The sequence below is a fragment of the Leptonychotes weddellii genome, chromosome 9 (genome assembly GCF_054177405.1).
Source record: "Leptonychotes weddellii isolate Sample4059 chromosome 9, ASM5417740v2, whole genome shotgun sequence".
Classification (NCBI taxonomy): domain Eukaryota; kingdom Metazoa; phylum Chordata; class Mammalia; order Carnivora; family Phocidae; genus Leptonychotes; species Leptonychotes weddellii.
This window is the reverse complement of record NC_138377.1, coordinates 87,494,064-87,509,364: the sequence shown is the minus strand read 5'-3', so window position 1 is coordinate 87,509,364 and position 15,301 is coordinate 87,494,064. Positions and strand designations below refer to the sequence as shown.

The window sequence follows — 15,301 nt, the reverse complement described above, 5'->3', positions numbered from 1 at the left end:
CATGCATTTCACCTTTATAAGAACCTAGTGAGATGGGTATTACTCCAATTAACTGGTGAGGAAACTGAGGCACAGAAGTTAAGCAACTTTTTTAAGGCCACATGATCAGTTAAGTAGTGGAAATGGGCTATTCAAATGCAGGTTGATATGAATTCTAGAGTCTATGTTCTATGTTATACCACTTCCAGACCTCCTTCACCATGTTTATAAGCCTTCCCTGCCTTAGTGGGCAAAAAAAAAAAACAACACAAACATTTCAAATATCATCTTTGAGTGCATATGGCTTAGTTCCTAAAAATGAAAGATGTTCATTTGAAGGGTACACTTTGTGTGGAGGGTGAATTAGAGTCACTGTCAATGTGACCACATTGAAATGTGGACCTTTGGGGTGGGGACATAGTTGTGAACAAGAGATGATAATGATGATGATGAAGGAGGAGAAGGAGGAGGAGAGAAGAAGAAACTTCACCATTTGATTCTCTACAGAACTGATAGGTCAGCCTGCTTCTGGAAAGCCTCCCCCTGTGAAGAAAGCAATGCTCTTCTTGAGTCTCTAAACCAAAGTGGGCTGGCAGGGAGTGGTTCTCACTGCTGGCTAAGCCACAAGGGTCCTTTCTTCACCTGCCCCTGCCACTTAGGGGCTAATATGAGCAAGAAAATGCCAATATATCAAAGTATGGGTGATTTCCTGAAGCCTTACAAACACCTCAACTGGTTTGTTTTACTTTTAAATCTAAGAAAGCCACAATTCTGGAGACCAGCAGGAGCACCACTTACTAGGCAAGCTGGGAACAGGGGTTAGGAGAGAGGAGTACACAGGCAATGGAAAGTTCCCGAAGCCAGCCCTGTTTCTCTATTCCCAGAGGCTATTTGGAGAGGAGCTGCCACCCAGCCTGCGCAGAGAGATCCATTGTGAAAGGACAAGGGCCCATAAGAAATCAGTCCCAATCAAAAACACCTCCCCTCAGACGAGTCCATCAATTTGAGAGTTATGTGTTTGGCAAGCTCCTCTTCCAAAATAAAACCTCCTACAGGTAGGTTTCTAGTTTGTAGCCTCTCATAAGCACCTTGAGGCAGGGTGCTCATTCTTTGTCTCGGACTTTAAACAATGCAAGCCACGCAGGAGGTGTTCAAATCTGAAAGTTGAGTCAATAAGTCGTCAAAGGCCTTTATTCAAGGGTAGCTTGGACTATGAAGGCCTGCCGAGAAGGACAGTTGTTTGGGAATCAGAGAGGTGTGTCTGGGAGGGTGCCTTACAAAGCAACAGGAAGATTTCTCCTTGCAGGGATGAGTGCTCAGCCTGGCTTACTGCCGGAAAAAGCAGAGCAGTATAGTGGAAAGAACACAAGTGCTGGACTCGGGGAGCGCCGCCCTCAAGTCCTGGCTCTGTCCAGGTTGTTGTGAAGATCAGATGATTCATAAGAAGAGCCCAGGGTGGAGCTGGAGCCTGCCTGGCCCGAGATGAAAGTCTTAACGTGAGCAGAATGAACACTTTCAAGGTGCTGTTCTGGGCAAGTCTCCTCCTTCCCCATACTCACAGACCATTCTGCGATAGAGACAACCTTAATATTTTATTTATCATGATGCAAAGCCCTCTTGCTTTTTTGAGAATTTATATGGCTTAAACAATGTTACATCACAAACAGCCACCATACATGGAGGCAGCGTAAACACTTAATGTTGGATGTTGCATCATTAATGGGGGAGTCGTGAGTTCCGATCGGCAAGGTTTGAGGGGCAGACCACTGGCATGTTCACAAGGAAGAACAGTGTGATAACTTCCTTCCAGGAAGGTAATGTTGTATATTGCAAAACCAGATGTCAGTTGACTTCACCAGTCTGTGACCACAAAATGGGATCTTATTTATGTTTATGCCCATTGTACAATGGTTATTTTTGGAATCCTCAAAGAGGGCCTCCTATATGCTCGCAAACCAGTATGTTAGCTGCGGCCAAAGGAGAAAGTCACCTCCCCCCCCGTCCCCCCCCCCCCACCGCCACTCTTCCTGTCCCATTACTGTGGCTGCTGAAACCAATACTGATGTCTGCCTGGGTGTTAACGGTGGCCTGGTGTGTGGTCTCTGTGCATTCCCAAAGCCACCAGTCCTCAAGGAGCTGAACACCGCTAGGTTCCAGAGATGGGGAGATAAGCTTCCTTTCCGGCCCAATGCTGCCTTGTATCAGCCAGGCTCAGAAACTGCTCTACTTATATTTTGGGGTCTCACAGACTCTCGTGAACAGGTCAGCTCTTAACCCTCATCTGGAAAGAACCTCTAGTAGAAATAGTCCCACAGGCTCTAGCTCTCACCCTTCTGAGCACAGGGGCTTAAACCCAGTCCAGGGCCCAGATGGGAAGACTTCACACCATCTCTCACCTTCTCTTCCTCTTCCTGCTGGTCTTTGCCCTTTTTTTTCTATGTTGGCTGCCCAAATCCCCGAGTATATCAATAGATGTAAACAGACATGGGCCACATTGGTGATGAAAGCTATTACCTACACTGGTAGGGTCTGGGACCCATTTCTTCTGAATAAACATGTGATGATGTTCAATTCAGGGTGTTATGCAGGTGAAATATTCCAAAACCGTGTCTCTACCTAAAAAATACGCCCACATTTATATTCCCCAGTTTGTGGCCACCAGCCTTGTGTGAACGTAGTGGGAGCCAGAGGGGGCAGCTGTGGGGCATCTTGCAAGCTTGCTTTAGGCCACGCCTATGATCTGTTTGCTGTCAAGGCCTGCACTATAGTTAGGATGGTCCCCTGCCTACTGTGGTGTTTAGGTAGGCACTACAGTGCTGGGATCACAGCAAAGACTTGACAAGAGTGTGAACATAAACACTGCTCATACCAAACAAACCACACACACAGCCATCTCCAACCTGGACCGCCGCAGGATCTGAGTCTGTGTGCTACGGAAAGGTGGCAGCCAGCAGATGACTGTTCCAGGTGCCCAGCCCCACGGGGCTCCCAGGGGGTCTGGGCAACCATTCTTCAGTGTTCCAGTGGCAGCATCTGTCACCAAGCCAGCCGGCTTGACTGCAGGTTCCTCTGCCAGGACTGTTCTGCCCAAAGACCCTGCTTGTAATGTCACGCCCTTCCCATAATAGACCATTGCGAACACTGTGTAATGGTGGGGACAGGAGTTTTGCTGTCACGTAGACCTAGGTCAAGTCTTTGCTCTGCTTCTTTTTTTTTTTTTTTTTTAAAGATTTTTTATTTATTTATCTGAGAGAGAGAATGGGAGACAGAGAGCATGAGAGGGAGAGGATCAGAGGGAGAAGCAGACTCCCCACTGAGCAGGGAGTCCGATGCGGAACTCGATCCCGGGACTCCAGGATCATGACCTGAGCCGAAGGCAGTTGCTTAACCAACTGAGCCACCCAGGCGCCCCTTTGCTCTGCTTCTTTACCAGCTGGGGGGACTCGCCATTTTCTTAATTTCTCGGAGCTCCAGGTTTCTTGGTGGCATGGAGACAGGAACCCCTGCGGCAGAGCGCTACTGTAGAGAAAGGGGACAGAGTATGCACAGCAAGACCGCACAGGGCCCCGCGCGGGCTTCCCTTTCTTCCCTCAGGCTCAGCAGGCTTGCCTTAGTGTTCTGACCGGGCTGCTGAAAGATTCTGAGCACCTTTGAGAACTGCATCATTTCCACAGACCTCTCCTGAGTTCCCAGACTGCATTAAGTAGCATCATTTCATTTTGCTTCTCAGAACTTTGTGAATGGGTTCTAATCAGCCCCCCACTCGGGGCAGAATTCGACCAAGAGCACTGCTCGATGAGACCTGCACTTCCACGAAAGCACCAGCCATTTTGCAAGTGGCCTAGACTTTTCTGATTGTTGTGGGTAAAGGTCCAGGGACTTGTCTCTGTTGGAGTGATCTTCACTGGGCTCTGCACAGGGTCTCTGGGAATGACTTCCAAGCATGGGGTAGAAATAGGCGAAAGATCATACTGATGGATGAAGAACAGGATGCAGTGGTTCGATTTAAGAATCAGCCAGGTCAGGGGTGCCTGGGTGGCTCAGTGGGTTAAGTGTCTGCTTTGGGCTCAGCTCATGATCTCAGGGTCCTGGGATTGAGCCCCTCATTGGGCTCCCTGCTCAGCAAGGAGTCTGCTTCCCCCTTTCCCTCTGCTCCTCACTCCATTCATGCTCACTCAAATAAATAAATAAAATCTTAAAAAAAAAAAAAGAATCAGCCAGTTATGAATCCTAACCCTCATCTCTTGTCTCTTGCTAAATGTTGCTTTTGCACAAGTCACTTACTGTTTGTTGGCCATTTTGATTTTAACATCTATAAAAACAGAATTAAATACACATTCTTGCAGGGTTGTTGGGATCCAAATAAACTGGGGTATGTGAAGCCCCCAACACTGTTCTAGCACATTGGAATGGCTGAATGAACGGCCACTATTATTTCTATTACTTACCAGAGACACCCCCAGTCACATAAATGGCCATTACAACTGCCATGGCAAATCCAACATTGATAGTGACAATTCCTCCAAAGAGACCTCGACTGAGGACAGCTTGGGCGACAGAGCCACATCCAAGGACCTGGAATGAGAGGAAGCTCAGTAACTAAGTGGAGAAGGCCACTGTCGAAGACAGTGGAAAGTCGCAGGAATAAGAAATATGTTTAAAGCAAATGCACGGATTGGGCTGCCTCCGACTTCATGCAAATCAAATTATAAGGATCCAGCCAAGCACAGATAGCAAAATGGCTTACAGATGAGTTTTGCTGGGTGCCGGCACTGTTATTCTTTCCCCACTTGTCAATCGGGTAGTTTTACACACTGATCCAGGGTTCTGGCTCTTAGTTTAAATCAAACTTTTTATTTTGAGGCAGTGGTAGATTCCCTTGAGGTTGTAAGAAATAACACAGAAAGATCCCATGTACTTTTTACCCACTGGTTCCTTTTAATCAATCAGAAGATCTAGCAGCCTCAAGGAAATAATACCCTGGGGCAGAGTAGGGGTCGGCCGCTCCCTTTAAACAGAGCCTGTGTGGGCTCAGTCACTTCACTGCACTCCTGTGGCTCTCCTTCCTGGCCCCTGGAGGGGAGCTGGCAAGCTCTGCTCTAGAAGTTCCCAGCGCAAGCCGTTTCGGGCTCACAATCAGATGCACATCCGACAAGTGGAAGGGCCACGGGTACCACGTACAAGGCCATGGGAAAGAGGGCCTGATGTGCAAGCAAAGAGAGGCAAACTGGGAGGGGGAGAGACTTGGCAATCAAGCCCTCCTCATCCCCGTGTCTTTTGTCCCTGTGGAGGCTGTCCTTTCCGAGGGAGCAGAGACTGCCAAACTCACTGCTGCTTGTACTCCCTCTGGCACCAAGCACGGAACCGTGCTCACAGGAAGCACTGTGCAAACAGGTGTACAGTGAAGAAGTGCGATCGTGAGTCTTCCACAGTCTTCAGCTGTAGAGGGTACTGTGGAGAATGGGATCAGTATTCAGAAATGGTTGGGATGAATATCTTATGGTACATCCCTTCAGCAGAGTGCTCTGCTGCTATATCATAGAATGAGGGAGGTCTGTGTGTCCCAGAGGGAAAGAGCCCCCATAGGTATTCTTAATTTTTAAGAAAAGATGCAGAGCAGTGTTAAGGCACACTGCCAATTGTATTCAAAACACGTTATATGTATTTCTTTTTATATGCATGAGCCGTGTTTATGAACCTAAAAGAGTAGGAGATGGGGTTGGACTCTGTGGTGGGGGCAAGGGGCAGCTAGATGGCCAGGGCTGGAAGAAAACTTTTCATTGCTTATCTTTTTTTTCTTTTTAACCATGTGTTTTAGTCTCTTTGTACCACTATAAAATACCACAGACTGGGTGGCTTATACACAATGGATATTTATTTCTCATAGTTCTGGAGGCTGGAGGTCCAAGATCAGGATGCCGGCGTGGTTGGGTGAGGGTGCTCTTCCGGGTTGCAGACTTCTCTGTTGCATCCTCACAGAGCAGAAGGGGCAAGCGAGCTCTCTTGAAAGTCTTTTAAAAGGGTGCTAATCCCATTCATGAGGGCTCCACCCTCATGACCTAGTCACCTCGCAAAGGCCCACCTCTACTGCCATCACTCTGGGCATTAGGTTTTTAGCAAATGAATTTTGGGGCGGGGCGGGGGGCGACACAAACATTTTGACTGTAGCACCATGTAGTTCCTAATGTTTAGAAAATGGGTCCTATATACTCATTGAACAACCAGTCAAAACCATTTAATCCTGGCCATGAAGGAAACATTTGGTGAGGGACTGAGTTGTTATTGGGAAAGACAGAATAGTCACGTGCAAGTCTGGTAGGAAAGTAACAAGACAATAAATGGCCATCAGCCGTCCTCATGCTGTGGTTTAAAGAGTGAGTGTGGGCCTGGAGGAGTGAGTTCTGGAACATAGGATCATTAAATCATAGCTCTTTGTGTGTTGAATTGGCCAAACTTTTTCCAGAATACACAGCCCAGCTTGGGTTTCATAATGAAAGAGCAACCGATTTCAGGAAGGGCTCAACATCAGGCAATGAATATTGTTTAAGGGCATATGAGGAAAGGTTTCAGAAGCAAATATATGTAAGGAAAAAGAGATTAAGAAGGTGGATGCTTCTTATCAGGAAGATAATAACCAGCCACTGTGTGTCTCTCCACAAAAGGATGAAAAGGGAAATCTGAGCCTGAAGTATGAGAGGTTACATGTGAATAATTTCCTGACAGCGATGAATTAATTCTAAATAGCTTCCCCCCAGGTGCCTCTGTGAGGTCTTTCATAGAAATATAATTTATGAACAATAATTTAATACATATAGAATAATTTTAGATTATTCCTCCCTGAAGGCAGAGAAATTATCTTGATCTTTCAACAGCTTCTGTAATCCCCAGTTCTAAGACGTATTGCCTCATCTTAGTTCCACTTGCTAGACAGTAGGGTTAAGTAGGTGGGCTTGACATCTTGAGGGGAGCCCTTGGGCTACACAACACACATGCACAGGCTGGGCCCCAGACCCCACAGGGAATCTTAACTAAAGGGGTAGTAGTAACATGTTCCCTTTTCCCTATTCAAAAATACCACCTGGGTCCATTTCATGGCCTATCAATTCCACTTAGACATGACCTAATTTTTTTTCTAGAATCCCTATCTATTTTAGTAACTATCTGAATGAATACCACCACCACACTGGTGTCTTTCTTTTTAATTTCAAGCCAATTAACCGAACCATGCACAACTTCTACGCTAACTGGCATTTTGACTGCATCTTCTGAAAAGAGGAATGAAATCTTACTGACAGCTGACATGACCTGATCTAGACAACTGGGGGTAAGAGGAGACACATCCAGACACGGGCCAGTCCTGACATATTACTGCTTCCTACTATGTAAGCGTCTTCCCTCTTTTGAGGTCTGATGCACGTGTGCCTGTGCTAGTCTAGAGGGGGCAGAAAAGCTTTAAATGGCCCCGGTGGGTTCGGGGAGGCCTCCCCCCTATCAAATTTCACAATGATTAACACTCTCTTCTTCCACCCTAGATGCTGAAATTGTTTTTTTATTCTTTCCTCAGGAGGATGACTGATGCAGTGCTCTACAGGAAAGGAAGGAGGAGAAATGAACAGTATGGGGACTCCAGTGACCTTCATTTGAAATCGCCACTCGGAAGATTTCAGCCCAGATTCACGTCATTGCTTTTTAATTTTAAAATATATTTATTATAGCCAGAAAGGCAGGGAGGTGATGATGATACCACCTTCTGGTATCATCCTTTGCCTGCCTCTTCCCACCTGCATCCAAGCACCAGGGAGGCAGCGCTTGGATATCCTGAAGTACCACGGCCAGATCGCTGCGTAATTGTCACCCACTCTGGTTTCCTTCTTTGTGCCCGGTGTAACTCTTCCCCTTCCAAAATGAGAGAACTGTCCTTCATGGTATTACTGAGAGAATTTCCAACATGATTCCCTGCCCTAACCTTTAAACAAACTGCCCAACCTTTCCCCTTCTTAGGTACAGAAAGAGCCTATTATCATATCCAGCTTGTCTCAATTTTCTGGTCCCACTATCTGGAAAGCTGTTGTGGGCCCATCACCCATTCATACTCTCGCCACACCTAACCTGTGTTCTCCGAAATTCAACTGTACCGTCCGTACTATACAATTAGTGCTTAGTTGTTTTCCAAGTGCCGGATCTTGGTCTCCTTATCTAGAAAACGATCTCTAAGATTCCTTTCCAGACCAACAGCAAACAATATGCTGGCCTACTTTGTTTCATTCTGTTTCCTTAGGTGTTGTGTTTCCCAAGTCCACCACCCCCTCCTCCTGTGCCGGCCATCTACACACCTCCAAGTTCTCTTCCACCTTCTCGTCAGGATCTGGCATCTGCTCAATTTAGCTTCCTTCTCCAGGGGAGTTAGAAAACTCACAGAACCATGTAGGGGAGGGAGGTTATTACCAATCATGGATCTATTTCTCACTGTGCCCTTCACTGTGCCCCCAAAGCTCCTCATTCATCTCTCATTCATATTCGCCCAATAGCTTCACCAAACTTTCTCTTCTCTCATCAGCCCAACCCACCAACCCCCTTTCTGCAAATAAAACCACCTTCTACTTGACTCAGCACCTGTAAGTTGCCTTGAAGATTGGTGGCAATTTAGAATATCGCATAAACATTGTGTCCCAGTTACCCAGCACTACGTAACTACCCCCCAAACTTAGTGGCTTAAAATGATAACATTTATTTTGCTTGCGAATCTGGAATTTGGGCAAGGCTGGGCAGAGCATCTCATCTCAGCTCCATTTGGTATCAAGTGTGATGGTTCAAAGTTGGAGGATTAGAATGATCTGAAGGCTAACACGTTCATGTGTTTAGTGGTTGATATTGGCTGTCAGCTGATGCCTTGGCTGGAGTGTTGGCCAAAGCACCTACAAATGGCCTCTCCATGTGGCCTGGCTTCTTCACAGCCCCGTGGATGGGTTCCAAGGGTGAGCACCATGGAGTCTCCAGAGCCTGTGGTCTCAAACCCAGCACAATGCTCTCTCCTCAGCCTCAACACTACACTGGTCCTGAACTCAATGGCAAACATACTTGGTCTGATAGATATAGGCATTTTCCCTACAACATCCTAAATAGGTGTTCATCTGGTCTGTGTTGGATTACCGTGAGACATAGGGAGCTCATTACCACATCGGGCAGCTTGTTCTTTATATTTTTTATTGTTCCAGTGGCTAGGGAGTCTTTCCTTACATGAAGTTGGAATCCTCTCTCCTGTAATTTCTGTCTGTTAGGCCCATTCTCGGGGCCATAAAGCATAAGCCTCTTCCACATGCCAGGCCTTCCAATAAACGGTGGGAGTGTGAGGTCCTCTCTGAGTTCTCTTTCCTGGATGCCTGTCCCTTCATCTTTGATTCCTGGTGAGTTTCACCCGGTCAAGCTCTGGGTTGTCAGCATCCCTCTTAAAACACAGAACCCAGAAATGGACACAATCCTCCCATATTCGTGCATCACATTACGACGGGGTAAGTCATCCTGTACCTTCTGCTCATTGCTTCTATTGCCATCTAGTGGGGTACTCAGGCACAGGATGTACTTTAACTGTGTACGTATCTATGCCCGGTTTTCCCAATTTTATAAGGTACTCAAGATTCTGTATGAAATGTCTTTGTCTCTGTAACAGCATCTAGTATATTGGAGGGAACTAAATAACGAGATTCGAGGTGCTCTTTCCAGGTATGACAGCTGGTGTCTGTGTAAATGACACTTCTCAGTATCAGCTTGATCACCTATTAAAGGATAATAATGATACCAGCCAGGCTTGTTTCGTAGGGTAGTTTAGTAAAGGTTCAAATGGGAAACAATAATGAAAGCACTATTTAAAGGACAAAGGGCAATGGCAAGTGCAGGATATTGTTGCTTTTAGTATAAACTCAAAAGGAAACCCCCAATTTAGGGTGAATATGTTAAGACAAAGGGACTCATGAACTTAACCGCTGACTCACTGACTGGCAATAAAAACAGGGAGAAAACCACATCTGTGACAGATACTAGAAATAGTTGCTGTTTCATTCCTAGTCATAGGATCAAAATTTGCAGAAGAGGGGAAGTGGGAAGCTGACAAGAGCTTCAGGTTGTTTTGCCTACTCGTGATTCCTCTCCAAAGCTGGGTCCTTTCATAGTTGGTGAGGTTTTAACACTTTTGGTGGGAAAGCCACACTAGAAAAGAGGAGAGGGCAAATACTGTTGCTCTTCTCAGGTGCCATGCATGGTAGGAACGGGAGAAAGAATTTCCGTGGAAAAGCAAGAAGGACATTTGAAAGGCAGAATTCCTACGAAAGACTGACTGGTGACTAGTCATTCTCAATCACCCAGGGCAAACATTCTGGAATCATTTGGTATTCCTTCCTCTTCTCTCCCTTTACCACCCATAGCTAGCCATTCCCAAATATTTGGAGGCTTTTCTGCAGCCCCCAACCAGCATCCCCACCCCCAGGGTCTCCCCACTCAGTGACCATGCCAGAGGGAGCACGACTCATCACACTGCTCCCCCAACCATTACTCGGGAAATGGCAGCACAAGCCCCTCCCCCTGGTACTCAGGGCTCTCCAGGGTCTTGCCTCGTGACCCCATCCACTTTATGCCCAGTATTCTCCAGCATAAATCTGCATCAGCCACCCTGGCATCCCAGTCACTTTGAGTCCTTTGAGCTCATGACACTCATTCCCACCCTGCACACCAGCTCATGCTCTACCTTCTAGCAGAATGTCCCTTCTCTGTCTGTCCCTTTCTGCAACCAAACTCAATGTATTCTTGACACTGACCTAAAATCCTACCTTTTCTGTGGGGCTTTCCTTTGACAACTTAAGCCCTCAGAGACCTCTTCTGCTTCTTCTGCTATGTCTTTACAACAGCATTTCGTTACATAACACCTTGCCTCGGATCACCCTACCAAGACTGTAATGTCCACTGCGGCAGCTCATGCTTCTTTATATTCCATCCTCAAACAATATCTGATGGAATATATTAAAATATCTAAACACAGGGGCGCCTGGGTGGCTCAGTCGTTAAGCGTCTGCCTTCGGCTCGGGTCGTGATCCCAGAGTCCTGGGATCGAGCCCCGCATCGGGCTCCCTGCTCAGCGGGGGGTCTGCTTCTCCCTCTCCCACTCTCCCTGCTTGTGTTCCCTCTCTCGCTGTGTCTGTCTCTGTCAAATAAATAAAAAATAAAATCTTAAAATATCTAAACATAAGCAGGGGGGAAAAAACCCTGTGTAAATTTCTTTTCAATAGAAACAGGGGATAGGATGTGAGAAATGGGAGCTGTAATTTTTAAGAAATCTCAGCTGGGCTGCTGGGAAGTTCCCAGTTAAGCCATGACCGCTATGACAAGCTGATTACTGCACACAATATAAAACCTAAAGAGGTAAAGTGATTATCACAAACAAATGCTGGGATGGGGAGAATCATAAGCCCACAGATTTTATTTCATTTGACCATTCTCAAATCTCTTGGGTATCTGTTACTTCCTTTAAAGTGCAAACTAAGATGTTCTTAACACGGTACACAGTGTATAATAGACACTGAACACGTATCTGTTTAGTCAGTATGTAAAAACTGAGCCCTTTGGGAAAGCAGTAGTTAATAAAGGCCAAGGATTCTTTAGAAAATGTTTGCAAATGCATGCAACGTGCGGCCAGGGATCACCAGGGGACCTTGTGATTATTGCAAGGGGTCTGCGATTCTCTGTGCTCATCAGACATTGTCCAAAGAAGGAAAGGATAACATGTTTTGTATAGTACATGCCTTCTGTAGTTCAGTGTTGTCAGAATTAATGGATACTGAAAGAAGAGTTGAAAGGGCTTCTTGGCCGGTACTGTCATGGACTTCGGAGCTAAGGCTGCATGAAATGTTTAGTGTCTGTACTCATCTGTTTAGGGCAGTATGGGTAAAGAAATACAAACACCGGGGACGCTCTCTGTGCCCGCTCCCAGGTGAAGTGCTTTACCTGTATCACTTCATCCTACCAATGTCCACTCACCCTGGGAGAAGAGGACAGGATCACTATCTCCACTTTATGGATGAGCAAATGGAGGCTGAGAGAGGCCAAGCAAGTTCTCCAGGGTTATGTAATAAAAACAAAGGAGACAGAACCTGGATTTGATCCCAGGTCTGTCTTATTCGGAGGCCTGCGCTTTTAACCATTACACACTGGATGGAGTGAGAGGTCATCCAAGACAACCAACACCCCCAAGAATTCATGGCAATATTCAGGGAGACCAGTGAGGTCCCACGGAATGTGGGGTTGGGACACCAGTTTTCCCAATCTGCACGCTACAAGTGAAGGGCTGTCCGGGAGTGTTGAAGGACTTGGAGACCCAACAGCTGTCTCTCACCCATCTACCCTACCCGCACTGTAAACCAGATGCATCGGGCTGCGGAGAAAGGACTGAGGATGAAGCTCATTTGGGAATCTTCCTGTAGTTCTGGGATTTTGCACCAAGACAAGTGCATTTTCTGGTGACAACACACGTGGTCACTCTGGTTCAGAAAAATACCCAACACTTGTGCTTTTTCACCAAAGCTTCCAATGACCTAGGGAAACATCCTCTTCAGCCCCATTTGCCTCCTTTCTCAGAGGTCAGTGAGACGGGGGTGATGAAGCACAGCTTTTCGGTTTACGCAAGATCGATTTCACTGAGTAATATTTGCTTGCCTTCGAGCTCCCCCTGCACAGACGGCTTCCACTAGATAAATGAACTCTCACCAGGAGAATACGAGACCAGAAAGCCCATCAGACCCTTTCCTCTTGTTCTTTTTGGCTCGCTCCTTTTCTCAGAGTGTCTCCCAACTTTGTGGTCAGCAGCAGCCGGCACACGCATGCCCCTAATGCTGACCAAACCTGCCTGGCCCTGGAAGCGACTAGGCTGAGATCATCGTGGGGCGGGCCTCTTCGGCACAGATGAACCACACTCACGAATCAAACAGACTTCCGGCGGCACTAGCCAGTGTTTGGGGGCTTCCTAGCACTCGTATCTGTTCTCAACACCAAGACCCGAGAAGCCAAGCATTTCCCCCACTCCCGCTTGGCCCTTTAACCAGAGCCAAAGAAGTTTCAAGTGGCCACTGAGAATAAAATGCCCCAGTGGCTTCCAAGCTCACTTGGCTAGTATTTATTTCTCTTCTCCTGAAAACTTTTCTAGGAAGTTAGTATGCTTTAATCCAGTAGTGCCAGTCTGCGGCATGGTTGCTGGGGGTCAGGTGGGCAGCAGCAATGGGACCCAAGAAATGTGAGTCATGTATGGCTGTTGACCTTGTACGTTGCTGCCGGTCTTCTTAAAAATAGGTAAGCAGTGTATTTTAAATGAAAAATATCCTTCAGTAGAAAATTTGTCATTCAATGTAAATGCTCACCAGACAGAAGTCAGCATTAAAAGAGTATATCTGGGGCAACATTTGTATTTTAAATAAAATGATTTGTTTTGGGTTTAAATAAACTGATTTGTTTACACACACACACACACACACACATTACAAATACTCTCTTTTAGTCCGCATAATAACTTGAGGGGGAGGAAAACTCTGCTGTTTTCATCCAAAGAAACCTTGGGATAAGTAATTTGCTGGAGGACATACAGCTAGTGAAAAGATCTTTTGGAAACTAAAATTAACATTTGGGTCCAAAGATTCTGTTTTTTCACTTAAACTAAACTGCCCTCAACTGTGCAGGAGCCAAATAAGTAGTTTGTCCAGATTTGTGCTTTATGAGTCTGTCTTTCAAAAAGCAAAATTGGAGGAAACTAAGATCCTCAATTCTACAAGTAGCCCTCATTGGAATTTGGCATTCATCCAGCCATTCCTTCCACTCTTCATTTATTCCTCCATATATAGGTACATTAAAAAATTCTCAGTGCCATGCATGATGCCCAATAGTAGCAGGGATGCAAAAAAAATCAGACCCAAGTCCTCTGAGAGCTCACAGACTGGTAGGAAAAGTATGGATGAAGGGTGGTACTGTTATTTAATATTGTAGGCTTGTTATTAAAAAAATGCCTTAAGCATTTATGCCTAGGGAAAGTGTACATGAAGATGTGATTTTGTAATTTTGCCTTACTAACTAGATGATGGTTATTTTGACATTTAAGTCTCCCCAAATTCTTGAATCATCTGACATAATACTATTAAATCTAAGGTATATTAATATATGCACATGACAGATTGGCCTCATGAGAAACTTGATTAAAATTACATGATATCAGGGCGCCTGGGTGGCTCAGCCAGTTAAGTGTCTGCCTTCGGCTCAGGTCATGATCCCAGGGTCCTGGGATCGAGTCCCGTGTCGGGCTCCCTGCTCCACGGGGAGTCTGTTTCTCCCTCTCCCTCTCCTTCTGTGTGTGCTCTCTCTCTCTCTCAAATAAATAAATAAAATCTTTAAAAAAAAATTACATGAGATCAAGATTTCTCTTCTGATACTGCCTGAAATAAAAATGGTTTTCACATGGGGCAACTGGGTGGCTCAGTCTGTTAAGCATTTGCCTTTGGCTCAGGTGGTGATCCCAGGGTCCTGGGATTGAGCTCTCTGTTGGGCTCCCTGCTCGGCGGGAAGTCTGTCTCTCCCTCTGCCCCTCTCCCTGTTCCTGCTCTCTCTCTCTCAAATAAATAAATAAAATCTTTTTAAAAAATGGTTTTCACACTATTGCCTCAATCAGTTTTGCCAGGTGTTAGGACAGGAAAAGAAAAGGACAACAATCTCGCATGCAGGAATTAGATTTCCCATAGCCAGGCCTCTTATAAACAGATGATATTGAACAGAAGGCTTAGACCCTCATGGTCTCTCCATTTTCCCTATTCTGGTGAGCATATTTTGTCTGTGTAGAATGCGGTTAAGGACACCTTAGAGCAGAGTCACAAACTGGTGGTCCATGGCTGAAGACAGCTTATGAGTGGGATGGATTGACTCAGAGATATGTTTGTTTGGCCTACATAGTGCTTTTTTTATCATTATTATTTTAGAAAATGTTGCCAGTATTTAAAAAGAGAAAAATTGCATAGAACTTTTGATTTCTGACCATTTTTGAAAAACTTGAAAATCTGATAAAAACCCACCCAATTCCTACTTGGCCACAGTGGAGAGAACCTGGGTGGCAGATGCATCCTAAGACAGGACATACACTGTCCACTTCACTCATATACATGACCTGCCTCATCTCAATAAGCTTTGGGGCTACTGACTCCCATCTGAAGTCCTGGGAAGAGAAAGCCGTTTAGCTTTTGGTGCCAGGGACTTGTTGGCCCCACAGATGGCGTGGTGATAACATCTCTGGGATGAGAGGTAGCCC

At 45.9% G+C, this 15,301-nt stretch overlaps 2 protein-coding genes across 7 annotated transcripts in view; one reads left to right on the top strand and one right to left on the bottom strand.

Annotated features, from left to right (window-relative positions):
• LOC145723526 (uncharacterized) overlaps positions 1 to 12,105 on the top strand; it is a 130,617-nt gene extending 118,512 nt beyond the window's left edge. For all 4 annotated transcript variants that reach the window (XR_014148646.1, XR_014148645.1, XR_014148644.1 and 1 more), the window contains one exon: positions 7,544 to 12,105. Coding sequence is in view for 1 of the 4 variants with exons in the window: in XM_081831175.1 (XP_081687301.1) it covers positions 7,544 to 7,555 (12 nt within the window). In the remaining 3 variants the exon portion in view is untranslated. The remainder of the gene's footprint in view (positions 1 to 7,543) is intronic.
• Positions 1 to 15,301, bottom strand: part of AQP9 (aquaporin 9) — a 94,610-nt gene that overhangs the window by 12,917 nt on the left and 66,392 nt on the right. For all 3 annotated transcript variants that reach the window (XM_081831173.1, XM_081831174.1, XM_006736138.3), the window contains exon 2: positions 4,428 to 4,554. In XM_081831173.1, the coding sequence (XP_081687299.1) occupies positions 4,428 to 4,554 (127 nt within the window). The remainder of the gene's footprint in view (positions 1 to 4,427; positions 4,555 to 15,301) is intronic.